The sequence below is a fragment of the Pistacia vera genome, unplaced genomic scaffold, assembly GCF_008641045.1.
Source record: "Pistacia vera cultivar Batoury unplaced genomic scaffold, PisVer_v2 Contig44, whole genome shotgun sequence".
NCBI classification, from domain to species: domain Eukaryota; kingdom Viridiplantae; phylum Streptophyta; class Magnoliopsida; order Sapindales; family Anacardiaceae; genus Pistacia; species Pistacia vera.
The window spans coordinates 533,924-559,416 of NW_022196268.1; the positions used below are offsets into that span (position 1 = coordinate 533,924).

The window sequence follows — 25,493 nt, forward strand, 5'->3', positions numbered from 1 at the left end:
ACTCTTTTCATTTCTATTAGCTGAAGAAGGCGCCGCTGATCGAGAACCAGCAAAGGTGACTGCTTCCCCATGTCGAGATCTTGCTGTAAGGAATTGTCTTTGACTCTCATCCTTGACAGCTAGCTAAAAAGTGGAACGAAGTGAAGGCGGCGAAGAAGAGGCAAGCATCTGTGTGCGAAAGGAAAGGAAGCTATCGTTAAGGCCAAGAAGGAATTTGCTGAGGCGCTCGCGGTCACGAATCTACTAATATTGTTTGAGAGTTTCCCGCAGCTCATTGAGTGGTTCATCGGTGGCATCAAGTTCATTCCATACAGCCGATAAAGCGTTGAAATACACTATTATAGACACGTTTCCTTGCTGAATATCAGCGAGCCGTTGTCGAAGAGTGAATTGTTTTGGCAAATCCAACTTGTCATACATGTCTTTGATAGTGGTCCATATTTCTGGGGCCAGTTCTGTTGAAGGAAGTTCGGCTACAACTTCTGATGAGAGACAATTGCTAATCCATGAACAGACCAGTGTGTTACATCGTTTCCAGTGGCATTGGAGTTGAGGATCGGTTGGTATGGAAATAGTGTCGTCGATAAAGTTTTCCTTGTCATTCGTGACAAGTGCTCGCCGAAAGTTTCTAGCCCAAGTGGCGTAGTTGTTGAATCTGGTCAAAACTTGTTTGATGAGCACAAGATTTAGTCCGTCTAAGGCTGGTGAATAGAGAACATCACCTGGTTCAAGGTGGTGGCCAACGATTGGAGCCATCTGGAATGTGAAGTGATAATTCAGGTAGGGATTTGGACCCGTTTGGGTTGGATTGTAACCCGACATCCCAAACGGGTATGCAGATGGATTGGGTTATGGGTCGGTGTGTGGATTGCTTTCTAGGTTACTCAAGGTTGGGCCTGGTGTTGTGGGAGTTGGGCTTATTTCAGGATTAGCTGAATGCTCATCTTAGGGTTAGTGGATTGGACCTATGGTATTGGGTTTGTGGGTTGGGCCTGTGGTGTTAGGTTTGTGCCATTGAGATAAAAAAAAAAATTTGAATGCTAGACTAACCGGTTTTCTATTTTGAGTTTGCAGGAATAGAAAAGAAAAGAGAGGATGCTAATCCAAGTATCTGTTTTGTGTTTGCAGAAATAGAAAAGAAGAGGTTAGACAAGCTTTAAAGTAGCTAAAACACAATGAAGGCTCTAATACCATGTCAGAGTTTGAAGAATAAGAAGGAGAAGGCAAGAGAAGCAGGAAGACATTGCCAGAGAATGCCAAGAAAGAGAAAGAGTTGCAGAAGTATTTTCTGTATATTGTATTGAATTGATTTACACTTTGTACATAGTCCTATTTATACGAAATTGTAAATACAAGAAAGGTAATACAATCATGTGATTGAAGGATTTATAGGAGTAACTTCTGTATTTGACATTGATGAGATTGTGCCTTGATTGTAGCATTCCATCTTGGCTTAATTCCAGCATTCCATATTTCATCACTAAGCATTAAATTAATGCATCTTCTCTTTTTGTTACTGTGGTGTATATTGAAACTTGAAAGTAACTGGTTATTCTAATTTCTTCAGAGTTGTTCAGCAAATTCTGTAAGATTGACTTCGGTTGATAATTTAAAAATTGTACAACCCCCTTTTAATTGATGCTTGCAAGGGCTTTGAAACTTTATCTGTCTAGGATACTCCATTTTTTTTCTTTTTTACATATATATAAAGTAACGTGCTATTTTTAACCTTAAAAGCAAAAAGAAAAGTTATAAACCTTTCATCATTCCTGCTACTATTTCAACGTAATTTTTTTTTCCCTTTTTCCAGTAGTTGAAAAAGGCATAATTCATTCATGAGCAAATAGCAATGAAGGGCATTTGGTACATCACAGTTGCGAAATTGTGGAGTTTTTATATCTTGAAAGTACCTTTCCGTTCCTTCATATAAAAGAAACTAAATGGAGCAGAGTGAGATTTAGTTTGAAAGCCAAGCTACAAAGAGAAACTTCACAATATATCATTATACTATGACGGGTCCATTAAGCATCCTATCATCATCAACGAATTAATTTCGATGATTAAAGCACTGTCCATTAACTATTTATTTATTATTTTTTTTTTTTACGTAAAAAAAATAGTTTAGTTTACTCTGTATATTGAGATAAATTGCAGATATCCACAACATAATCCTCTACACAAGTTATGAACGCCATTTAGTTTTCTCAAGTGGTTTTTCTTTGTTACGAGATTTTCAGTTCGTCATTTTGGAGTTCTGTATTAATGATCTATCGTCACGTTTATGAAACAGTACCGATAACGATGTATTACTGCATTTCTATGTTCAGGAATAACTGAATTCATTGAATTTTTTTTGTTAAATCAATGTCACTTTCCACAGGAAAACAATTGCCAAAACTTTCTCTTTCTGTAACGACTTGGTCCAAAGGTAAGTGATAAATGGTGTTAGTGTTTTTCTTCTTCTTGAGCCCCTTTTCAACAACTACCACCACTACGATGGTGACTATATACTTCTTGTATCGTAGCAAACAATCATCGGCAGTGATGATGAATTCCACTCCCAACACGCCTTAATCATAACCGTTCTTTACATGCAATTTTTTCTTTTACTTATTACCCTCATCAATTTGTCACCCCAAAAGAAAGCAACCCCACGTCCCATTTTGTTGACAGTTTCTTTTTTTCCATAGTTTAAAAGCTTGAAATGTGTTTATTTCTTTGAATAAATAGGTGTTGGTTCATTTGTGGATATATTTTTCTGGTGGCTTCTCGGGGTTATGTTTCTATGGCTCTGAAGTGCTTCTGGGTCGGCTTCATTCTGTTTTCAGGCTTTTGGCTAGTTTGTTTCTGTGATCAAGACGGTATGTGAAGTTTGTTTAGAACCCTTTTGAGTGTTTCATGTATGTTGTTTGAGGTTAGCCATGAATCAAATTTATGTAATTCAGTTTGAACTTAATTTTTATTTTCTCACTGTTTGACCAAAACTTTTGTTGATCCCATAAAAAGATTTAGCAGAGTCTTGGCTTTGTGTTGCTAGTTGATACGCGTGCAATACTCTATATTTTGTTGCTGAACTAAGAAAACTGACCACAAAAGAACTTTTTTTTCTTTTAATATATGTTACGTTTTCATGTTGTAGATAAAATAAATGAAATTAGAAAGTTTATGAGGCCTCAAACTGCATCTCCTTAAATCTATTGCTTCTTCATCTCAAGTAGAGTTGGCATTTAATCTTTTTCTTTCAAAAAAAAATTCATATCTTATTTTCGTTTCTCAGTGACCAAACAGAGACTTCTGCGCAAACAGTCAATAAACATTACTAATTCAGTATACTGCAAAATAAAACCATTGTGGCTTTTAATTCCAGTAAATTCATATATTGAATTTCACTTTCTCTATATGTTAATACAATAAGATTTTTATTTTTATTTTTTTTATTTTATGGTGATTTTGAGTATTTACTTTCTATGATGTGAATGTGCAGGTTTCCTGAGTCTGACTTGTGGTGGGACTACAAGTTTTGTGGATTCATCCAACATTTCATGGGTCTCAGACAGTGCCTACATAAACACAGGCAACAAGACTACCGTTCCCTACGTTGAGGAAACCTCCACATCTAATGTCTCAGTTCGATTTTTCCCAGATTCTCGAGGTCGCTCATGTTATAAGCTACCAGTCAAGAATGTTTCATCATTGGTTCTCGTTAGATCCCGATTTGTCTACAAGAACTATGATGGACTAAATAAACCCCCATCATTTTCTGTCTCTCTTGGGACAGCTACCACTGTCACAGTAGATCTTGCCACTAATGATCCCTGGACTGAAGAGTTTTTATGGCCTGTTAATAAGGACGCACTCTCGTTTTGTTTGCACCGCATTTCAAATGGTGGAAATCCTGTTATATCTTCCCTTGAAATTCGGCCACTTCCTCAAGGTGCTTATAAAATTGGCCTAGGAGATTTTCCAAATAAGTTGCTTAGGAAGAGTTATCGCATTGATTGTGGTTACACCAATGGTTCAGTAAGGTAAGAATTTTAGTGATGCATTTCACATATGTTACCTAAAAAAATTGTGGAAGCTTCTGTGATCTTTTTGTGTTGAAACAGGTATCCTTTGGATCCATATGATCGGATATGGGATGCTGATAAAAACTTTGTGCCATTTCATGTGTCAACCGGCTTCAACACCCAAGCAAGCTTCAGTTTTTCAAGTATTCAGGAGAGTCCCCCGGTGGCTGTTCTTCAAACTGCAAGAGTTCTGGCTCGAAGAGATGTCTTGACTTACAACTTTACTCTGGATACACTAGGAGACTACTTCATTGTCCTCTATTTTGCTGGGATTATTCCTGTGTCGCCTACATTTAATGTATTAATTAATGGAGATGTTGCAGAATCAAACTACACAGTGAGAAGCTCAGAAGCTGGTGCTCTATATTTTAATTGGAAGGCAATAAAAACTTTGAACATTACAATTAAGAGAATCAGCTTCTACCCGCTAGTCAATGCAATTGAGGTGTATGAAATTGTTGGTATTCCATTAGAAGTTTCCTCAACCACAGGTGCTATTTCCTTTTGGTTGTGCGTGCTTGATACTTTTTTCCTTCTCGGCAGACATAACTTGATATTGCTTTTGCCCTTGGCCTAAACATCTACTTGCAGTTTCAGCACTTCAAGTGATTCAACAATCTACTGGTTTAGATGTGGAATGGGAGGACGACCCGTGCTCTCCCAAATCATGGGATCACATCGGATGTGAAGGGAGTCTAGTTACATCACTGTATGTGCATAACAAATAATAAAGCCTCGGTTCCTCGATTTGTGTATCTTGAATCCATCCTTTTCCTCAGAGATTTACTAACACATACTTCAAATTTCCTCTTAGGGGGCTTTCAGGCATCAACTTGAGATCGATTAGTCCAACATTTGCAGACTTATTGGATCTTAAAGCATTGTAAACTCTTTAACTGCGTGAGACACTAATTGATTTTACTTTTTATTTATCATTTGAAATACTTATGTCAGGCGGTTTTCACCACAGGGATTTGCATAACACATCACTAACAGGAGAGATACAGAATTTGGACAGCCTGCAAAATCTTGAGAGACTGTAACGCCCCAAATTTTTTAATTTATGGCCCAAATATTTTCAAAATTGGATAGCAAGCTAACTATTTTCCAACTGAAATTTTCAGGAACTTGAGCTTCAACAAACTAACTTCCTTTGGTTCCACTTTGGGGAACTTGGCTAGCCTTCAAGTTCTGTAAGTTCCCTTTTCCACATGTAGAGCCAAATTCCATTTTCAAAGTTCTGCTTTTTGTCCAATGACTGAATACGGTTTTGCATTGTTAAATGTTAGTATGAATATGATTCACATAAATTATATTCTAGGTCTGGTGTTGACCCAAAGGTCGGTACTAATTTGCATTTTAATATTCTTCTACGTGAAGGGACTTGCAAAATAATAGTTTACAGGGAACAGTTCCCGACATCTGGGGAGAGTTGGATGACCTACATCTATTGTAAGCGAGCTTATAAATACTGGATCAACCAATGATGATTAGTTCATAAATACAATGTGAGTGTCTCACTGGCTGAAAATCCCTCTTCTGACTTCTTCAGGAATGTTGAAAACAATAAACTAGAGGGTAGCCTCCCGGACTCTCTGAAAAGAGACAGATTGGAAATTAGGTATGGAACTGAGAACAACGTTGTTCATCAATCATATTTTAGCATCCTTATACATCAACTTAATTTGTGCAGAACATCAGGGAATTTGTGCCTTTCCTTCTCCACAATGACATGCGATGATGTTTCATCAAATCCTTCAATTGAAACACCACAAGTTACTATTGTTACCAAAGAGAAGCGCAGTAAGCATAATCATATAGCAATAATACTTGGTGCATCTGGAGGAGCCTTACTTGCTGTATTCTTCGTCACTCTTTTGGTATACCTGTATGCAAGGAAAAGAGCAACTGATGTCCCATATACAGAGAGTATGTATAACATCGCAGTGTTATTATCATCTAAGTTAATTTGTTACTTCATTGTATTTTTTAACATTATTTTCGATATAAAGGGGCAGCAACAGATATGCGGAACTGGAATGCAGCAAAGGTCTTCTCTTACAAAGAAATTAAAGCAGCCACAAACAACTTCAAGGAGGTTTTAGGCCGTGGTAGTTTTGGATCTGTTTACCTTGGAAAGCTTGCAGATGGCAAAGTAGTTGCTGTGAAAGTGCGGTTTGACAGGACTCAACTTGGTGCTGATTCTTTTATTAACGAGGTTTATTCTAGATTCCTCTCTCATTATATTTCGTTTAGCTATGAGGTCATGCAGAGCTTTGTGGATTCTCTATGGTCAATTTTTTTTTAATGGATTAGTATTAAAGAATGAAACATGTTAATGCTTATAAATTTATTTTTCTCCTTATCTTGTGTATTCTGTGTGCATGTATGTTGTACAGTTTCTTCATGTTAGCTACATCTTGGATTGTTAATAGGTGTATCTGTTGTCACAAATTCGCCATCAAAATCTTGTATGTTTGGAAGGGTTCTGTTATGAATCAAAGCAGCAAATACTAGTCTATGAATATCTTCCTTGTGGATCATTGGCTGATCACCTTTATGGTATGTTATCCATGAACTGAAAGTTTACCTGTTATGCCTGATTAGCCATTTTCTGAAAATTTATTTCCCATTTTGTTATTCAATGTTTCTCTTAGGTCCAAACAGTAAAAAAATTTCATTAAGCTGGGTTCGCAGACTCAAAATTGCTGTTGATGCCGCAAAGGGTATGTGATCTGTTTCTCCTTGTTAACTAAGGATACCTAAGAGAAGTACAAAAGTTATTGAGAAAAGAAACATGAAATCCAACTTTCTTTACTTAAGAGGATAGGTTAACTCCTTACATACTATGGATGAAGTTTTTACAGCACTTACAATACCATGATTTGCCAGATCAAGTTTTTTAAACTATCTTAATAAATGATCAATAATTCACTCTTGAATATCAATGTTTCTGAAGGGTTGGACTATTTGCACAATGGAAGTGAGCCACGGATCATACACCGTGATGTGAAGTGTAGTAATATCCTGTTGGACAAAGATATGAATGCCAAGGTCTGTGACTTTGGCCTCTCCAAGCAAGTAACTCAGGCAGATGCAACTCATGTAACCACGGTCGTCAAAGGCACTGCTGGTTATCTTGATCCTGAGTAAGACTTTTTTTATAATTATCATTTTTTTTTAAAAATAATTGATTCTTGATGACTTCACTATTTAACTATCATATTCATTTGTAGGTACTACTCCACCCAACAGCTAACAGAGAAAAGTGACGTCTACAGTTTTGGAGTTGTTCTTTTAGAACTCATTTGTGGGCGAGAGCCATTGAGTCACTCTGGAACTCCAGATTCCTTCAATTTGGTGTTATGGGTAAGCTGAGTTTTTCCTTTAAGTAGTGTACAACTATGATTTTATATAATGTTGAATATGGAGGTTGAGATTTAGACAATAAAATATAAAGTAGATATGATAGATAAATAGAGAGAGTGCAGATTGTTAAGTGCTATGAATTCAAATGCAGGCAAAGCCGTATTTACAGGCGGGTGCATTTGAAATAGTGGACGAGAGCCTACAGGGAAGTTTTGATGTGGAGAGCATGAAAATGGCAGCTTTAATAGCTATACGATGTGTAGAGAGAGATGCTTCAACGAGGCCAACCATTGCCCAGGTACTGGCACAACTCAAAGAAGCCTACAGCGTGCAGCTCTCATTTCTAGCAGCTTACGGACATGGTAGCTGATTTTCAATTTTTCATTTATATTTATCATTCATAAATCTCCCTAATAGATCTTGTAAAGAAAGAACGAGTGTTATTTTTTTTCTTTTTTACGAGTTGAGCTATAATTATTGAAAGAAGAGTTCACATGGTGGTGATAAAGAGTAAATTAGGTGAAAGTATGTATGGATTCTATATAATTTTAATATATAAATTGTATTAACACAGTGATGGCAATTACATTCAGTGGAGGTCCTCTCTTTATTTGAGTTCAGTCTTAAAAGAGGGATAAGAAAGAGTTATGGTTTTAGTCCTTAACTTACAAAACAAAAATAACGGAAGAAGGGCTGTATGGTAATTGGTCTATTTTGGTTAGAAACTTAGATAAGAATTTTTTTTTTTTTTTAAATTAAAAATAAAATTCAAACCCATCCGCACAAGCCACACCACCTCCTCAAGCCATGGGGCCACCCGTCCCCACTTTCCGGGGCCGTTGAACCATCCCCCTTATTTCCTCCAATCATCGATTTCGATTTTGTTAATGGTTGAACGAGTATGTATACATGTTTAAAAATTATCTCCAAAATTGCAAGTTCAAAGGATAGGATTGACTTTGTCTCCCCAATGTCAATTAAGTCGAAAAATACAAAGTTTTTGAAACCATCCTTGGTTTTGGTGACCAAAACCTGATGCCCTTGCTTCACACATTGATCCCCAATTGGCTTATATACAAGCTTTTACATGAGTAAAGCTATAATATGTGAACTGCTTTCATATTACATTATAAAAATCACCTTTAAAATAAATGTAAAAAGTTGGTAGAAAAGAGAGCAGGGATGGTCATGCAACAAATGATTGCAACTACCATCCCCACCCCCACCCAGATATAAGAATGAGATACCTTGTAATTCTCAATTTAAGTTAAGGAACTATTTAGTTGTATAAGTGTGTGCAGGACTATGTAGAGTTGCGGCGTCGCAAGTAAAGGAATAATGCAGTGGAAGCAGCTACCGCATAAGGAAACACGGTCCAAATTCCCTGTTTCATTTTTTACAAATTAAATAGCTGTATTAAAATTAATGGGAAATCATCAAAAGAAATTTTGTTTACCACTACTGTTGCAACTGTTGCAAGGGCGAAAACAGGGCGCTTCCTCATCAGAAATCCAATCCCCAACTTAACTCCACCACAACAGAAACAAGTAAAACGTAAATTAGTTCAATCATCATTTGAGAATTAAATGAGAGTACTAAAACAGCACAAGTAGATTTACCTGAATTGGAAGAGTTATCAAGCCACCACAACAAACTCCAGCAAAGAAATAATCAGGAGATATTCCCTGCATCCACATTACACCCTCTGAGTTGTGATCACCAAGATGATGGAGTTTAAACATTCTATTCTCCTTTGAATAATGCCTTTGGCCCAACAGATTATACGCTTAATCTTTAGCCCCAAAAAAACATAATATAAAAATAAGAAAAAATGATAACTAACCAGGGTCCCAGCTAGAAAAGATGTTGGATTCCTCACTCCAAGAGATAATCGCTCTACTGCAGATCATAATGCACATACCCATAAGAAAATTTAACAAACTCTTGAATTTAAAATGCCCATGCACACAGGATATATGTAGGTATCAATCAAATGATCCAGCAAGTACTGAAAGGAACTATAAATTCAATACGAAGTTCCATATAGATAAGCTGATAGAGAGAGAAACAGAGTTAAAAGTTACAGACACTTATTCTGTTACCAAGAGTTATCTTTCCTTAGATAACGCCACAGTTTATCAACTTCAAGCTATATACAATGGACTAGAAAGCATGATTAAGGTAACCGATCGAACTACTTTTTCAGAATATATTTAACTCAATTCTAAAAAAGGTTATTAATGATTGATCAATAACACTTACAAAAGGTAATCAGACCACTAAGATCTAGTCCGCAAAGCATCTTTAGATATACAAGCAAAAGTAAAACAGAACTTCAGCAACTGTTTGAAGAGGCACATGCAAAATTAGCAATCAAGCTCTTTAAACTCACCAAAGCCTATGAGATTTCCATATTTCTGCACCGCACGAGTGATGCTCAATGCCTTCTCTTTACCAATCCCTAACTTTAGTCATCATCCACATTAAGGCAACACATAGTTATTATCTTGCAACCACAGAAGATAAGACTACTTGAAACAAAATTTATTCAACCTATATGAGATAATAATTGATAGGCTATTCTATCGCTGCAGATTCAATAGCCCTGAAGAATATGTATGCAGCAAAAGAAACAGAACAAACCTTGGAGGAAATATCATCCGATGCCCCGCTTTGCCTGAAAAGCTTCCCGAAGTAAAATGGTACCATATCACTTATGCAAACTCCCCTGAAGGTTCAAGTTTGCATGTTACAAAGGAACTATTAATTTAACATTTTATAAATTCAAAGCACAGTGCCAAACAGAAAAAAGTAAAAACCCATAATCAATGCTCATTGTTATATACCAAGAGCAATATATCATACGACTAATACTAAACTGACAAAGTGATGTGAGGTTGAATGACTTGGCAATATAACAATTATGCCAAATCACTTTGTATGTATAGTGTCACTCTATATCAGACATATATTAATGACTAACTACGGTTCATCGACATGCCATGCCAGCCTTATGTTTCTCAAGCCCCTTAAGGTTGTGATTTAAGTTGTTTTCTTTTGGCCTCACCTTCAACCTTCAGGTGTAAAGCCTCAAAAACCATATAAAAACCTTGATTTGAACATGCTCTCATTTGCTTGAAAAGGATCTATTCATTTTATTCACGATTCATAAAAAGTAAATCCTTCAGATAAGAAATAGAGATCATATGCAACATTTTTATGTAAAAAAAAACGAATAAAAAGATGGGACTGCACTAACCAGTATACCCACAGAACAGTGGATAAAATGTATGGGGAATTTCTGGAGAAAGATTCAACAAATGATTGCCATGTCCCAGCCAAAGTCAGCAATCGTGCCAAAGATATGCCAACCTACAATCAGTAACATAGACTATTAAGTTCAACCAAATGGTAAAATTACAAAAGGACTATCAACCAAATGGTAAAATTACAAAAGGACTATCTTAAATTCTCTGAGTCAAACAAAGCCCAAAGCAAGATCTAAAGCAAAAAACTCGAGTTAGCGAAACAGAAGTACCAGTTAAAAGGACAGACCCAGATATTTAGAGCCTCTTCACTAATGAAAAGTCCAAATCCCGCAGCCATAAGCAACCAAAAGTAAATCCATCTGCAATGTAAGGGGAAGCTTCAGAATCAATCTAAGCATTTCTTTCCACTCCCATGAAAAAAATCAAAGCACTTGCATGCTTAAAATGTACATGTTTTTGTGCCTCTTTGCTTTAGCAACACAATATCTAATATACAAAGTAAGCTCAAAATAAAAGATTTTTCCACTAATAAATTGTAGTAGGAAAAAAAGAAGTGTTCAAACAAACAGACAGGAGTAAAAGAAAGTACAAATCTACCGAGTGGAGAGCACACTAGGAGCATACCCTGGGGCATATTCTGGAAGTACAAATTTGTACCCAAAGGCTTTGAAACTGAAAGCAGTAGGGGAAGCCGTAACAGAAGAGGACGATGAACCTTCAGCCAGATATTGAATTCCAGTAGATGATCCAGGACCAGAGGGCTTTAGGACAACAGATATGATTGTGATTGTTGCAGCTATGCCCAAGGCAATCACTAATTTTGCCAGAAATGAAGTTCCTGAACCAGTGGTTTCAACTTTTTGATTTTCAAGTATCTCAGCCAAACTATCTTGCTCATTTGGGGTATCTTTAGAATTTGCAGGCTCGTAATTTCCAGCATCTTCACGTTTAAAGCTTTTAATCCTCCTGATATAACATGAGATGCAGCATGTACTTTTATGTTTCAATATAATGCAGTAACCAGGTAAAAAACTGAATTTGTATTAAATTAGAGAATAAATCAAAAGCAAGCATATCATGAAAAAACATTATTTATTTCAGTCCTCATTGGTGATTGCAATTTGGATACACAAATATCTTATCAACTGGAATACTAACAAATTATGGGACAATGATGTGATTTAGTAATTGTCGAGGCGAAGAAGCATTGCATTCACAGACACTTCTAAGTCATGATGCACAACACCAATCCCAACTTTAAACTTTCAATCTTTTGAGCACCTCACTTGATAAATACTCTATTCAAACTCAACAAGAGACAATCAAACCTTGATAAATTAAACAGTTAAAAGACTAACCAATGAAAAAATGCTCTCAAGAATGGAGAAGCCAAAATGATTGTGCTATTCTCCGAGGGAACATTGGAAGAAGAAAAGCTTGTCCTGTGCTTCAAAGGTGGAAAATTGAAGGACTTGGGTGTTGGTTTCAGCGAGTTTAAGGATAACCCAGTGCCAAAACTGCTAGTGAAGTCATTATCGAAGTTTGTGGGTAAATGTACTGAATTAGCAGATGCCAGAGCCAGAAAATAGACTCAACCAGCGCTGGTTTCAGTTGGTTTGAAACTTGGGAATTGTTGTTAAGCAACTCAAAGATGAAGTGATAACCAGAAGCTCTGGGTCCATGAGGCTTGATGTGAATGGTTTGGTTTTAGAATCACAGGGATATTCTTAATATGTAGGAGCCAGATACTACTGAAGGTTTGATAAATTATATAGATATAGACAAGTATTCACGAATAAGTAATCTCGTTTTTAAGCTAATAATATTTGATTATTCTTTGTTATCATTCATCAAGAGCATGCACGGCCGATTGCATTATAATTTATTATCTATAAATACCCTAAATTTAGAGAAATATCAACAAAATTTACATGGTAATTTATGTGAACTTATTTAATCCTTTTAACAAAAATATATATTTTCTAAATCAAAAGTCGGTCTCAACCTCTACCAAACAAAATATTAAATTAATTAATCCACTCAATAATACTATAAAATTTCGAGTAGTGCATAATTTCAATGTGCTTTACTAATATTTCCCTAGAAAAGAATCTCATGATTACATAATGTTGAATTGTTCAAAGTTTCATTCAGATTAACTAATATCATACTAATCTCAACATTAATGCATGCGTTCTTAATTTCCATTATCCATTAACAATAATACTATTGAACCCAAAGGGTTAACATGACGGTAAGGAGGTATGTTCAATTTCTTGAGTTTTTTGGTTCAAACCTTAGAGTCATTCACCATAATATTATCGTGACTTATCTGATCTTTTAAGCTTGTAAAATGTTTAATGGACTCTAGAAATTAGTTAAAGTTACGCACAAACTAACTCGGATACCCTGATTACCAAAAAAAAAAAAAAAAAAAAAACACTATGGGTCCATTGCCCTATCAAACAACTAACAACAGCATTTTCTGACAATATCAATTTCAACTAGCAAAGTTTATTGAATAATTGATTATAGTATATCAAATAGGTGTTGAAATAGAAAGCTCTTAAACTTTTAAGGCCACCGACGTGAACTTGTGATCACTCATTAACATACAACTGCATTAATTTAGCAATTTTTGTAACTGTTATTTGTATGTAGTCCCAACTCCCAACTCCCCAATCTACTTTTAGCAATCCTTGAACTCAAGTAGTGCAAGCAACAGATGACAGAACAAGATGCCAAAGGTAGAAGATTTTCAGGAGTAAGATGACATGAAGCATTGGGTAATAAATACAAATAAATCAGAAAATGTCAAAAAGAAAGAACTTGATAAGAACAGAGACAAAACGACACTGCAGTGGGACATACCGAAAGGCAGTGTAAATTAGAAAGGCACGCCGAAGGGCTGTTGGGTTTTGGGAAATGGCAAATATCAGCAACTGAACTGTTCTACTGTTGTGTTCTTACCCACTTAACTTTACTTTTAAAGCCGTGAAACATATGGTTTTGATTATATCCTTAACTCTTAAGCCACCCAGGAAGTTGCCTTAGTGCGTCACATAATTTCTGTCCACGTGAGAAAATAATTACATATAAAATACTTTTGATGGCGGTTCAATTTTAAGCTACTAAAGTAAACTACTTTTGATTCTCTGTCTGATCCTTCCATGTCCAACTGTGCATTTTTCAGCTGGCTTTCTAGATAAGTTTTTTGATCTCCATTTGATTGTCAACTTTTGGTTGTAGATGTGATGTTCAGACTATGATCCTCAGGTTCCGCTTTCTTTTCTCTAGAAGATCTCGTGTTTTTAAATTTTATGTTTCTTTTTTGGGTTCTTCATGCACCGTTTCGATAAGATTTCCGCGCTAATATAGTCTGTCTCATGGTGGGTTTTGTGCCCATATTCGATTCCTTGTATCTAAATCAGTATCAACTGCGTATGTTCTTGGTGGTTTTCGTTTGTCAAACCCCATTGCTTCTTATAATTCCAAAGAATAGCTGGGATATTGAGCTTTTCAAAGCATAATGGCTTTTCGCAGAACTCGCTCATGGACGTTTTGGGGTCTTGTTGGAGCTTTTATTGACCTTGGTCTTGCTTATTTCTTGTTATGTGGGTCAGCTTTTGCATTTTTTGCTTCGAAATTCTGTAATCTTTTTGGACTCGACTTGCTTTGTCCCTGTACTGGGTTTTTTGGGTACCAGAACAGCAATATATGTTTGCATAGATTGCTAATTGATTGGCCAGTGAGAAAGATATTTTATGTTCAAATGTTGATCAAGAGTAAATTTCCTTTTGATTTGATTTGGTTTGAGGATCAACCTTGCAATTTGGAAATGATGTGGTCTACAGATAGAAATTATGATAATGGGGTTCTGGAATTGGAGAATGAAGCGTCTTCAAGTTCGTTTTCAAGTCCAAAATTGCAAAATTTGGTTGATAGAGAAAGTGGGTTTGATGCTAAGGGGAAGAAAATTGTGAACCAGAGGCAAAAGCATGGAATTCGTCGTAGGAGAAGATCTTCTCTTGGGTATGGGAAATCTTCTGCACGAGTAGTTGTTGCAGGTAGTTCCGATGCTCCTTATAATGGGAGTGATATCAGAAGTCAAATTGGTGATTGCTCGAGTCGTTTTTATGGAAAAGAAGATGTTCTTCAAGGTGAGTAATAAAGGTACCTAATTGTGTTTTATTTATATTTTGTCTAACTTTCAGCCAAAATGTAAGTTACTTACGTGTTAAAATTACTTGTCAAAGAATTTGAATGCATATTTCATTTTTTATGGAAGAGAAATATTATCTGAAGTTTGTCAAATATTTGGAAATTTTGCTAAAACGTTGAAATCTCAATATGTTCGGGGTTGAAAAGAGAACTTAATGTTGGAATCTCTTTTTTAAGTTTGAAAATTTTCTCTTATGTTATTCTCCATGTCAAATGTTGCATTAATATGAATACTATCGTTTGTGGTCATGTTATATAGATGATGGGAATGCTGCAATTGGCCTTGATCTGGGTGAGAGAACATGGCATAATTTTGAACAAGGTGTATCATTTGGGAACAATAAAGTCAAGGACAATGATTCATCAACTGTTGAAAAGTTCATATGCACTGCTCAAGGCAAGTCCAAGAATGCTGGAAATGAAGAAAATATGATCAGAATATTGAAAGAAGCACTTGAAGAAGAGAAAGCTGCTTGTATGGCTCTTCAATTAGAGTTGGAGAAAGAGAGAGCCGCTGCTGCAACTGCTGCAGATGAAGCCATGGCCATGATTCTGCGTCTTCAAGCTGACAGGGCATCAATAGAAATGGAAGCCAGACAGTATCAGAGGATGATAGAAGAAAAATGTGAATATGAGGAAGAAGAGATGAACATAATGAAAGATATCCTTGTTAGGCGGGAGAGGGAGAATCATTTTCTGGAGAAAGAAGTTGAAGCATATCGACAGATGAGATCTTTAGGAAATGGGCAGTCAGAAGTTGATTTTAGTCATTTGACCAGTGAATGGGGACAAAAGCCTTTACGTTCACTTGATTCGAATGAGGATCTGCTGGAGTTTGAGAAAGGTAAATCATTTGATAAGAACAAAGTTGAAAAGGCCGCAAATTGGTCTTCAAATTATGAAGCTTCATCTGCTGAGATGACATCTGAGGCTGCCCAAATTTGCCAAAAGAAAATTCTTTCATGTTGTGGACAAAAACTTGAGAAAGTTGAGGAAGATGGAACCGAAGTATGTGGTAATCTGCAATGTCCGAAGCTTGATGCAGAGCCAATTGTTTATGATGTCCACGTCGTTGACGATAAAACTGAGCTTCAAATGGAGGAAAATGGAAAAGAAGACGGACTATCGAATTATGTGGCTACTGATTCTGGGGGCTCAAACAGTGAGATGTTGAGTGATTGTACAAGTTCAAGAGTTGCAGAAACCAACCAGTTTAATCATAGTAGTTTTGAAATGAAAGATGGGATCACAGTGTTGGGTAATTCACGAAGCAAACTCTTGCCTCCTGACCCAGATAGGAATTTTTCATCTGCATTCAGTGTTGAAAAGTCAAAAATTGACATTGAAGTTGAATTTCTCAGAGAAAGGCTAAGAAAAGTGCAAGAAGGAAAAGAGAAGTTGACTATCTCTGCAGATCATTGGGAAATTATAAATGCCCAATTGAAGCTGGTGGAGGAGATAATGAATCAGCTGGGACAGATGCAGCAGCCTATGCGACAGGCTTCATTGCCTCCTTCATCTTCTAAATCAAAGGTACATTGCAGGAGTCTCACTTGATCACTATTTGCATGTTTATGATTACCTTACATGCTTATCATGTTCTTGTGAAATCTGACATAGACCTATCTTGTCAATACTAATGAATGCACCAGGTATGGAGTAGTAACTTTATTTAACTTTCTGCCCTTATTGATGCAAAATGAAGTGCTTAAAGATCATGTAATTGCAAGTGATTTAACAGGGATGTGGTCAGTTGAAAGATAGAATAGGATTTATACAAGACAAAAGTTTTTATTATCTGCATAAAAACTGAATTCGAATTTAGTCCTGACTCACCAGAAACTATCTTTGTATTATTGGAGCGCTTAAATTAGAATGGTATTTGCCTTGAAAGAAATTTTTTAGCCGTCAATCTAACTATGCCTACTGAAGTTATATGATAATCATAACCAATTTCAGGGAATATGAGGCTTTATTGACATCATATTTGGTGTTGAAATTGATAGTTGCTGATTTCTCAGGTGAGCTTGAACTTGAAGAAAAGACGCTGTCGAAGTGTGCCTTCGGAGGCCCATGAAAGTTCCTAAATCCAGTGTAGTAATCTTTGCGTATTGTCGTGGTGATAACAGTAAGGAAATTGTACTAAAACTTTGTAAAGTCCACTGCAATCAGCTGTTGTAATTTTATGTCTGTTGTAAAATGTAACAAAATCTTTTTGTTTAATTTTTCAAAATTATGATATTACTTTTTTTTGTTTTTAAATCTTTTTATCACTGTATCTGGAACTCATGATTTTGGAAAAATTAAAATATAATTTAAAATAGGTTGAAGAGGAAGGTGGTGTAGGTCACGGTTTCAAATCACGGGTCCCACATTTTTGTTGATTTAGCTATTAACAAGCACAAACCATCATTAAGTCTTGTATGGTTGTGTTGGTGAGGGTTATGGAGTAACGGCAGAAAATGGATGCCATTATTAGTTCAAATATGAAATATCTATACAAAATAAATGCGATAATTATTGATTGAAGTATTTAACTAATTGAGTACCATTTATATAAATTAGTATCATGATATTATAATTTATGATTAACCAATCCAGATTGAAGTATGATGCTTTGTTGTTGAGGAAGCATTAATAACAAAATTTTGACTTCTGCCTTAACCATGAACCAATGTTTCTAGATGCTGAATCCTCGGTTTAGTTGACCAGTTTACTATTTCTTTCACCACAAGTGTAACATTTACGTATTCCAACTAAATTAATTCAGCGAAAACTCTTATCTAATTAATAATTGTAAGATCTTGAAAAATTAATTGAAGTATACATAAACTAGTTTGGACATCTTTTATAAAAAAAAAAATAATAATAGTAATAGTGATTATGATAAGATTAAGATAAATAAACACTAGTATTAGTAATAATGGTAAATATGATTTGTTGTTGTTGTTGTCAGTTACTAACAGTATTGTATTGCTATGCTACCGTTAACGTGTTTTCCATCCTTAGTGAAGCACGCCATGATATTACATTACACCTACAGCCACCTTCCTACCCCACATAACTACTATGCTCTTTTAAAAACGCACGTGCTCGCCCTCTTTACACCATTACTAAAAAGTATCACCAACTCATGTCCCCGCTTCCACATGCCACAACTCCACCGGTCGGTGTTTAATCACTCTTTTAATGCTCAAAGAATATTGCTACACCCTACATCTCATTTGTTAATAATAGTTTTAATAGGTGATAGTCATTTATTAATTTTCTTTTGAAATATGATAAACTTTTTTAATTTAATTTTTCTACTATATTCAGTTGTTTCACATGTACCTTTCAACGGCATAGCTTAATTTTTTGTTTTATATATATTTATTGAATAAATTTCATACCCAAAAATGAATGGTTTGAGTAAGAAGTTGTAGAACCAAACCTTTGACTTTTATCATGAGAGAAGTTTTAAGAATTTTAAAATTGTTTTATGATAAATTTGATTTTTTTTTTTTTCTATTTTCAAATTTTACATAATTAAAATATGGAATTTTTTTAATTAAATGTTGATAATCATGGGTTGATTTCTTATCTATGAATGAATAAATATATTGAGACAGCCTAATAAAAGAAAACAAATTTCACAGTAGGCATAGTTGACTCACAAACATGTTGATCACCATCAATTTTTTTAATTTAATAAATAAATAACAATTTTCGGAAATAAATGTAAAAGATTTGACTGGAGATGAAGGATGAAGTACTAAAAAAAAACAAATTTGGGTTCGTTATTTGATTGCGTACGCCACCACCTAATAAGCTATTACCCTCTTTGGTCTTTAGTCTTTACCTCTATGATGTGATCCGTTACAAAACGGCAGCTTTAGATTCCAAAACCCGCCTGAAAAAAAAAAAAAAAAAAAACAGAGCAACAAACAAACAACTCAAACTGCCGCCGTCATCTATAACTCCTGACGGACCTCCCCACTTGATGGGCAAGACAATGCGCCCCTTTCACGCTTTCTTTCCTTTTCACTCTCACCATTTCTCAACCTGAAAGCTACCTCCCTGCTTCCAGTTACAAATTAATATAACTATTTTATTGTAAAGTTCTTTTCACACAGAGATCGTCGTTTGAAAGCAACTTCTTTATAAGAATATAAGAACATACGTATACAGCATTTTAATCGTGAAGCTGAAGAGCTGGATCGCGTGAATGTTGGTTGATCCAAAGGTATAATGATTTGGTTGATGATTGAAGGCTGTTTCGATCGTGTTTGTTGTTTTATTTCTGATTGATTTTTTACTGTTCTTCGCCAATTATGCGAAATCGTGTCGTTTTCTACTAATTTGCATGAAGAGTTTTGGACAAATTTCGTCGTTTTGTATAAACTACGACTTTTACCGGCCGAGATTTTTCCAGATCTAGGATCTCTTTTTCTTTATATAACCGACTATGTTGCGGAGATTTCTCTGATTTGCTTGCCTTATTTGCTGCAGAGTCAATCTGAATTCTGATTTTTTTAAATATTAGCGGCAATGCAAGGTAAATTCATTTATAAACTGAACCTAACCTTTCCTTTTTAGTTATTATTAATTTGTGATCAAAATGCTTCCTGTTTTGCAGACGTAATTTTTATTGAAGAAGGTGACAGGTTTAAAGGCGGGGTAGATGTTGAGACATCCGAGGACGATAAACGGAGAAGTCGGAGCAGATATCTGAGGAAGAAAGCAATGAGTGCATCAACAAGACTGACACACAGTCTCAGAAAACGCGGCAAGCGTGTTTCTGATTCTCGATACGCTTCGATTTCGATCGAAGATGTGAGAGATGCAGAGGAGGAAAAGGCAGTTAATGCTTTTCGCAAGACATTGATTGCCAATGACCTTCTTCCACCTCGCCACGATGATTACCACACCATGTTGAGGTATTCTGATCGTTAATTTTTAATAGCCAGTTGTGAACATGAGACGATCAGATCGATTGCTTTTTCACTTTTGCAATGATTTTGATGGGGTTATCAGAATGCATACAGGATTCTGATTTTCCTATTTGATTGTCTTCTCTTAGTAATATTTATGTAATTTTATAATAATTAATTTAAATCTCTTCATTCAATGGACGAAGAAAGGGAAAATTTAGTCCATTTTTAGCGTTTAGCCATGGTCGATTATATAAACATTCAATTCGTTGCTATTTCTTTTGAGATTTCGCTCCTTAGTTTCTTTAATCCTATTCTAATAAAATGCAGAAAACTGGGATTTCTTGCCGCAGATTCTTGAAGGCTAGGAAGTTTGACATTGACAAAACTGTACAGATGTGGGCAGACATGCTCAACTGGAGGAAAGAGTTTGGAGCTGATTCTATCTTACAGGTAAACAGTGCTTGTGGCGTCATTTTCTTAATCCTGATAAACAGGACCGCATTACAAGAGTACAATGAATGTATCATGGGATAATGAATTGAGGGATACAGGATACTAAGCCTTTGCTGATGTAAGGACTCAGAACGGGCAACTGATCTATGCAGTCTCACACGGATTTAAACTTAGTGATGGTTGTTCAAATTTCTGTCTTAGCCTATCATTTGTGTCCAAAGCTCTTATTTACCATCTTAATTTTTATATTCTTTTGATGGCTTGAACAACGTGATGCCTTTCTAGGATTTTGTCTATGATGAATTTGAAGAAGTCCAGCGTTATTATCCTCATGGTTACCATGGTGTAGATAAAGATGGTCGACCTGTTTATATTGAGAGACTCGGCAAAGCTGAACCTAGCAAGCTTATGAATGCCACCACAGTGGAAAGGTTTTTAAAATATCATGTGCAGGGGTTTGAGAAGACTTTTGCCGAGAAGTTCCCAGCATGTTCTATTGCTGCCAAGAGGCACATAGATACTACAATAACCATACTGGATGTCCATGGATTGGTAATTTCTAAGCCTACTTCTGTCTATTTTTCTGTTCTGTCAGTCATCTTATAATGTTATTGTTTCTTATTTTTTACTGATCATGCAGAACTGGATGAGTTTTGGCAAGGTTGCACATGATCTTGTAATGCGCATACAGAAAATTGATGGTGACAACTATCCTGAGGTAGTTTTATTATTAAAATAAAGAAAAGCATCTAAACATTGGTCCATAAATTTCGTTATTATTGCTTACATTGGTTCATTCTCATTCACAACAGACATTACACCAGATGTTCATTGTTAATGCCGGCAATGGATTCAAACTGCTATGGAACACAGCAAAAACCTTTCTGGACCCAAAAACAACTGCAAAGATTTATGTAAGCAATATTTTTATTTGTATGTTTTTTATTCTGGACATTGTATGAATTAATCTGAGATGGCTGTGCCAATCTTACAGGTTTTAGGCAACAAGTTCCGTAATAAACTGTTGGAGATTATAGACTCGAGGTTGGGATTTTTTAATTGCCATTGCTGTGATATGTTATTACTGTCGAACTTTTTCTGGGTTGCTCCTCACGTTTTTTATTTAAATTTTCTTTGAAAACAGCCAATTACCAGATTTTCTTGGGGGAACCTGCTCGTGTCCAAATGAAGGTGGATGCCTTAGGTCTGACAAGGGACCTTGGAATAATACAGGAATTCTGAAAGTAAGACCCTAAGCTGAAATTAGAAAAATAGTTGAAGTTCATTACAAATTATTGATATATATTATTTCTCTTTCTTTTATGTCTGAAAAACTTATAAATTGTGCATCTTCTATTTGAAGCTGGTGCATGCTAGTCATGCTATGTCCTTGACGAAGACAATTAGCTCTTCTGATGGTGATGATTTAGAACTCAAATTATTCACCTCTAAGGTGAGTTGTTGATTTGTCATCTACTCTGGTTATCTTACATTATCTTAACCTTGCATTTTGTAATATGTTACTTTCTTGATGCAGGTTGCAAATAGTGAAATATCTTCTATTGATTCAACTGTAGATTCAAGGCCAAATACTTCAGGCTTCATACAGTTGGTGCCATTTCATAACAAAGTTAGTTTCGAGCACATAGTATTCTTTTTTCCATTCTGGTTTTCTTTTTTAATCTTTCTGCATTCTCTTTAAAAATACATTTTATCTTATCAATATCTGCTTTTTATCATAATGTTTAACTCTGACCTAGATATTTTTTTCATATATTTGGGGCTTATCTTTCCTTTTACTATAAAATTATTTTACTTGTTAACTGGATCAAGAAAAAAGAAATATAGAACACAGAATGTTTGAAGGATTCTGCAAGTCTCATTGATTTCTGTTATCTGGACAATATAACAGAAACCATTTTCATAAAATATATTTTGCAGAAGTTTTGAAATTACAGAAATTATGTTCTTTTTGGTGCTTTTCCTTTGTTGATCACGAAATAGATTATTTTCATCAGCATATAGACTATGTCAATATATGGCATTTTCTAGTTTATCTTGTATGCTATGAAAAGATAATTACTATTTTAACTCTCACTTAGCATCATATTTCTCAGGGAAGGATGAATGGTCCTACTTCCATCTGCAGTGTGGTTGAACCAGTTGATGACACAGGAGCTGATGGTGCTAGATCCACAAGTAGGTTATTCACACATTCATATATTGTGCGAATGTCGTTAGTTTATTCAAATGATGCAATTTATGGTTAACATTTATAATGGAATTTTGGGTGTGGTTAATGAAGCAATTAGGATCATGTTAAAGCAAAACAAAATTATTACATCCAATAGTGGTTGTATACCCTACCATATCAGGGTATAGAAGCCTACAGTTTTATGTTTGGTTTTTTTTGGCCAGGCTTCAAGCTGGCCTGTCAGTGAGGTTTCTCTTTATGCAGGAAATAAAAAGATTTTACTGCTCGATAGTCTTGTGTCTGCCAGGATAGTTTGCCTGCTTGTCATAAGCTGTGTGAAATGAAAAAAAAAAAAAAAACATAATAATATAGTGTTTGATGTTGCTTGGTGCTCGATGTGACAGTACATTTTTGCTCGCAATTCTGTGCTTGTATTCTTGCTCAAATCAATCCACAAATTTTTTACTTTGCTTTAGTAGTGATATGTGAATCATTAAGGTTTTACCATAAGATTAATTGTAATAGAGTGCGATTGTTATCTTTACATTATTGGATAAGTTATACATTCAATACCTTTTTTTTTTTTTTGTGTCTTTCCTTTGTGGTGCTTACTCCTCCATTGGATTTAGTAATTTCTTTTTTGCTTCTATAGGCGAGATTTTACATGTACCAAATTTTTTGCTTCTGACAGATGATTTTGTCATTGAAGATAATCCAAGAAGGCCATTAAAGAAGTTCATTCCCCATGTAACAAGTCTAGTGGTTTGCTTCATATTCTATTTGTTAGCATGTATATATCTTCTACTTCCGGGATTGAGAAAAATTTTTAGGGTGCAACATGCAAATAAACCATTAGAAAATCAGACTAGATCTCAGATACCACAGTCAATGTCTCAAGAGCAAAATGTTCCTCAGACAGTTGAGGAGGACTCATTCCGTCCATGCTGGGAGAGGCTGCAGCGTTTAGAAGCACTGGTAGGTGATCTACTTAATAAACCTAAAAACATTCCTCCAGAGAAAGAAGACATGCTTCTTGAATCACTGAGTCGCATTAAATCCATTGAGCAAGATTTACAGAAGACAAAAAGAGTACGTACCCTTCTTTTTGCACTATTCTGGTCATTCAGAAGTTTACGGAGCTCACAGGAATCAATTGATGTCTTTTTTGGACTTTGTGATTAAAACCATTCTTCCTTTCTGTAGGCACTTATTGCTACTGCATCAAAACAAGTAGAGCTTGCCGAGTCATTGGAAAATTTAAAGGAAAGCAGCTTACCTGTAAGTTTTTAGTTTCTGTGACCAAAAAATAAACTATCTTCTTCAAGAGGTTAAGTTTAACTCTGGGTTATTTCAGCAATAGCAGTTGCTGTCAGAAAACTTAAATCTGTAGTCCAATGATTTGGGTCATTCCTATGAATGCCGTGAATAGATCTATATGGATAAAATTTTATTTTGGTTGTGAAATTTCTGAAGGCATAATTGTGTAGTTGGAGCATATTAACTTATGGAATGCTTGATTTCTTCAAACACTTTCAGTCGAAATAAAAATAGGTTGATAAGCATGTGTTCAATCGTGAAAGTGATGCTTGACACAGAGACAGTAGTAAACATATCTATGATTGATGGATGGGCATTGGGTTTACATTTATTCAATTAACCTGAACAAAGTACCTATATCTAAATTCTTTGACCTCTGTAACTTTTAAGTTGATAGTCATGGAAAGCCAAAGTATGTGTTGAGATTTTTCAATATGTTAACCTATATTAGTGTTTGTGTTGAGAGTTTTCAAAATGTTTATGACTTTTTTTCCCCTAAAAACACATTGATTTAGAATTGGAAAAAGGAATATGGGCAGCTAGTGAGCATTGGGTAATATATTTCAATATTGTAAACGGCATACACTTTGGGATTTGGGTTACTATACTTTAATCTCTATAAACTTACATAAGCCTTTACTTTTCTACCACCGTATGATTGGTTACATATAAGTATTCTTGTTTACTTTATAAGACAATACGCACAATCTTATATTGGGGTTTTAATTGCAGGAGACAAATGCATGTTGGCCGAGAAACTCCAGATCTTATACCCCAGCAAGATGAGAGTCATTATTTTAGAAAACATGTTTGGTAAAGCTGTCTTTCGAATTGGTTCAGACATTCGACGATGCAGTCACTGCCAAATTTTGAACGAACTCGTCAGCTTAGGTGGTGATCATTCTAGGTGAGTCTCTTGTTAAGTTGTAAGTTATATGAATGCAGGTTGCCCTTGCTCTCTCTCTCTCTCTCTCTGGCAATAACTCATTTATGTTTCTTTCTCCTAGGTTCTTTTAATTGGAGTTGAGGTTAGCCAGCCAGCGAAGTAAAAGAGTGCTCTTGTTTTTTAGGGCTCATAACACGGTTCTTATTGGAGATAAAATTTGGCAGTGAGCGGGACAGTGGTGTATAATATTGTTGATGTTTCTGTACATATTATATTCACTCTTTGGTTGTTCTCACAGGCTAAGTTGTACAAACTCACCAATTTTTAGGCAATTGTGAAAACTAATTTCTTTTTCTCTCTTTCTTGTCACATTTGTATGTGAAGTTACTAGTTGGAGTTGATGATTGAGAATCAAATGACCAAGGTAATGATTGCTCTTATATATTGAGGGAGAGATGAGAGATGGGAACATTATTTGAAGCAAAAAATTATGGTTAAGGTGTGGAGCGTGAATAAACATTCAATAAAATTGGTATACATGATGGATTGAAAAAGCTTCATTTTAGCGATCCATTAGGTTGCATCAGCGTAACATAAGAGCATGGTTATTAGTATCCTAAGATATGATTTGATACAGGTCGTCAACGATACGTATCAGAGAGTGTATCTTAAACCTTTCGATACGTTGATATGTATCATATGATACAATACGTATTCATTCGTATCCTTAAAAATATCGATACGACTTTATTAATTTGGGTCAAAGGCCCAAAAAAATTTGGATTCGAATCCGAGTCACCC

The 25,493-nt window shown here is 35.4% G+C and overlaps 4 protein-coding genes and 1 long non-coding RNA gene across 7 annotated transcripts; 4 read left to right on the top strand and 1 right to left on the bottom strand.

Moving 5' to 3' along the window:
- Positions 1 to 2,569: 2,569 nt before the first annotated feature.
- Positions 2,570 to 8,011, top strand: LOC116144270 (probable LRR receptor-like serine/threonine-protein kinase At5g48740). The gene is made up of 16 exons (XM_031429736.1): positions 2,570 to 2,861; positions 3,485 to 4,025; positions 4,107 to 4,558; positions 4,659 to 4,776; positions 4,882 to 4,950; positions 5,038 to 5,106; positions 5,192 to 5,260; positions 5,448 to 5,519; positions 5,620 to 5,688; positions 5,761 to 5,996; positions 6,080 to 6,285; positions 6,503 to 6,629; positions 6,725 to 6,793; positions 7,027 to 7,216; positions 7,304 to 7,436; positions 7,588 to 8,011. The coding sequence occupies exons 1-16, from the start codon at positions 2,786 to 2,788 to the stop codon at positions 7,804 to 7,806; spliced, it is 2,715 nt and encodes a 904-aa protein (XP_031285596.1). The 5' UTR covers positions 2,570 to 2,785; the 3' UTR covers positions 7,807 to 8,011.
- A 632-nt stretch (positions 8,012 to 8,643) lies between these two features.
- Positions 8,644 to 14,111, bottom strand: LOC116144185. Its single transcript, XM_031429640.1, has 11 exons — positions 14,054 to 14,111; positions 12,064 to 12,295; positions 11,330 to 11,671; positions 10,992 to 11,064; positions 10,696 to 10,808; positions 10,080 to 10,164; positions 9,829 to 9,901; positions 9,280 to 9,335; positions 9,056 to 9,121; positions 8,893 to 8,958; positions 8,644 to 8,820 (listed from the first exon to the last, which is right to left on the bottom strand). Exons 1-11 carry the CDS (start codon positions 14,109 to 14,111, stop codon positions 8,740 to 8,742), a joined length of 1,245 nt encoding a protein of 414 aa, XP_031285500.1. The 3' UTR covers positions 8,644 to 8,739.
- A 1,059-nt stretch (positions 14,112 to 15,170) lies between these two features.
- On the top strand, positions 15,171 to 17,003 carry LOC116144187 (myosin-binding protein 2-like). The gene is made up of 3 exons (XM_031429641.1): positions 15,171 to 16,459; positions 16,547 to 16,674; positions 16,886 to 17,003. Exons 1-3 carry the CDS (start codon positions 15,356 to 15,358, stop codon positions 17,001 to 17,003), a joined length of 1,350 nt encoding a protein of 449 aa, XP_031285501.1. The 5' UTR covers positions 15,171 to 15,355.
- On the top strand, positions 16,413 to 17,112 carry LOC116144279. Its single transcript, XR_004130240.1, has 2 exons — positions 16,413 to 16,459; positions 16,948 to 17,112. It is a non-coding gene; the product is annotated as an uncharacterized LOC116144279 (long non-coding RNA).
- Positions 17,113 to 18,798: 1,686 nt separating this feature from the next.
- On the top strand, positions 18,799 to 25,107 carry LOC116144226 (phosphatidylinositol/phosphatidylcholine transfer protein SFH9). Of its 3 annotated transcripts, XM_031429676.1 has the most exons (16): positions 18,799 to 19,151; positions 19,418 to 19,463; positions 19,545 to 19,845; positions 20,193 to 20,292; positions 20,581 to 20,847; positions 20,936 to 21,013; positions 21,108 to 21,209; positions 21,290 to 21,339; positions 21,440 to 21,539; positions 21,659 to 21,748; positions 21,833 to 21,925; positions 22,413 to 22,494; positions 23,181 to 23,578; positions 23,693 to 23,767; positions 24,539 to 24,713; positions 24,814 to 25,107. In XM_031429676.1, the coding sequence occupies exons 2-15, from the start codon at positions 19,457 to 19,459 to the stop codon at positions 24,590 to 24,592; spliced, it is 1,797 nt and encodes a 598-aa protein (XP_031285536.1). In that variant the 5' UTR covers positions 18,799 to 19,151; positions 19,418 to 19,456; the 3' UTR covers positions 24,593 to 24,713; positions 24,814 to 25,107. The 3 variants fall into 3 exon arrangements, with proteins under 3 accessions (XP_031285536.1, XP_031285537.1, XP_031285538.1); XM_031429677.1 differs by lacking the exon at positions 21,659 to 21,748; XM_031429678.1 differs by lacking the exons at positions 18,799 to 19,151; positions 19,418 to 19,463 and having other exon boundaries at positions 19,704 to 19,845; positions 20,170 to 20,292.
- Positions 25,108 to 25,493: the final 386 nt, after the last annotated feature.

What these genes read in the sequence shown, in the direction of transcription:
- LOC116144270 (XM_031429736.1), top strand. Translation starts at nt 2,786, where the DNA reads ATGGCTCTGAAGTGCTTCTGGGTCGGCTTCATTCTGTTTTCAGGCTTT. An exon ending in AGAAGTTTCCTCAACCACAG is followed by an intron (nt 4,559 to 4,658) that starts GTGCTATTTCCT and finishes ATCTACTTGCAG; the next exon opens with TTTCAGCACTTCAAGTGATT. An exon ending in CTGCAAAATCTTGAGAGACT is followed by an intron (nt 5,107 to 5,191) that starts GTAACGCCCCAA and finishes TGAAATTTTCAG; the next exon opens with GAACTTGAGCTTCAACAAAC.
- LOC116144185 (XM_031429640.1), bottom strand. Translation starts at nt 14,111, where the DNA reads ATGGGCACAAAACCCACCATGAGACAGACTATATTAGCGCGGAAATCT. An exon ending in TTGAGAGCATTTTTTCATTG is followed by an intron (nt 11,672 to 12,063) that starts GTTAGTCTTTTA and finishes ATGTTATATCAG; the next exon opens with GAGGATTAAAAGCTTTAAAC. An exon ending in CTTCCAGAATATGCCCCAGG is followed by an intron (nt 11,065 to 11,329) that starts GTATGCTCCTAG and finishes CTTACATTGCAG; the next exon opens with ATGGATTTACTTTTGGTTGC.
- LOC116144187 (XM_031429641.1), top strand. Translation starts at nt 15,356, where the DNA reads ATGATCAGAATATTGAAAGAAGCACTTGAAGAAGAGAAAGCTGCTTGT. An exon ending in CTTCATCTTCTAAATCAAAG is followed by an intron (nt 16,460 to 16,546) that starts GTACATTGCAGG and finishes AATCTGACATAG; the next exon opens with ACCTATCTTGTCAATACTAA. An exon ending in AGTGATTTAACAGGGATGTG is followed by an intron (nt 16,675 to 16,885) that starts GTCAGTTGAAAG and finishes AACCAATTTCAG; the next exon opens with GGAATATGAGGCTTTATTGA.
- LOC116144226 (XM_031429676.1), top strand. An exon ending in GATTACCACACCATGTTGAG is followed by an intron (nt 19,846 to 20,192) that starts GTATTCTGATCG and finishes TTCTTGCCGCAG; the next exon opens with ATTCTTGAAGGCTAGGAAGT. An exon ending in TGGTGCCATTTCATAACAAA is followed by an intron (nt 21,926 to 22,412) that starts GTTAGTTTCGAG and finishes CATATTTCTCAG; the next exon opens with GGAAGGATGAATGGTCCTAC.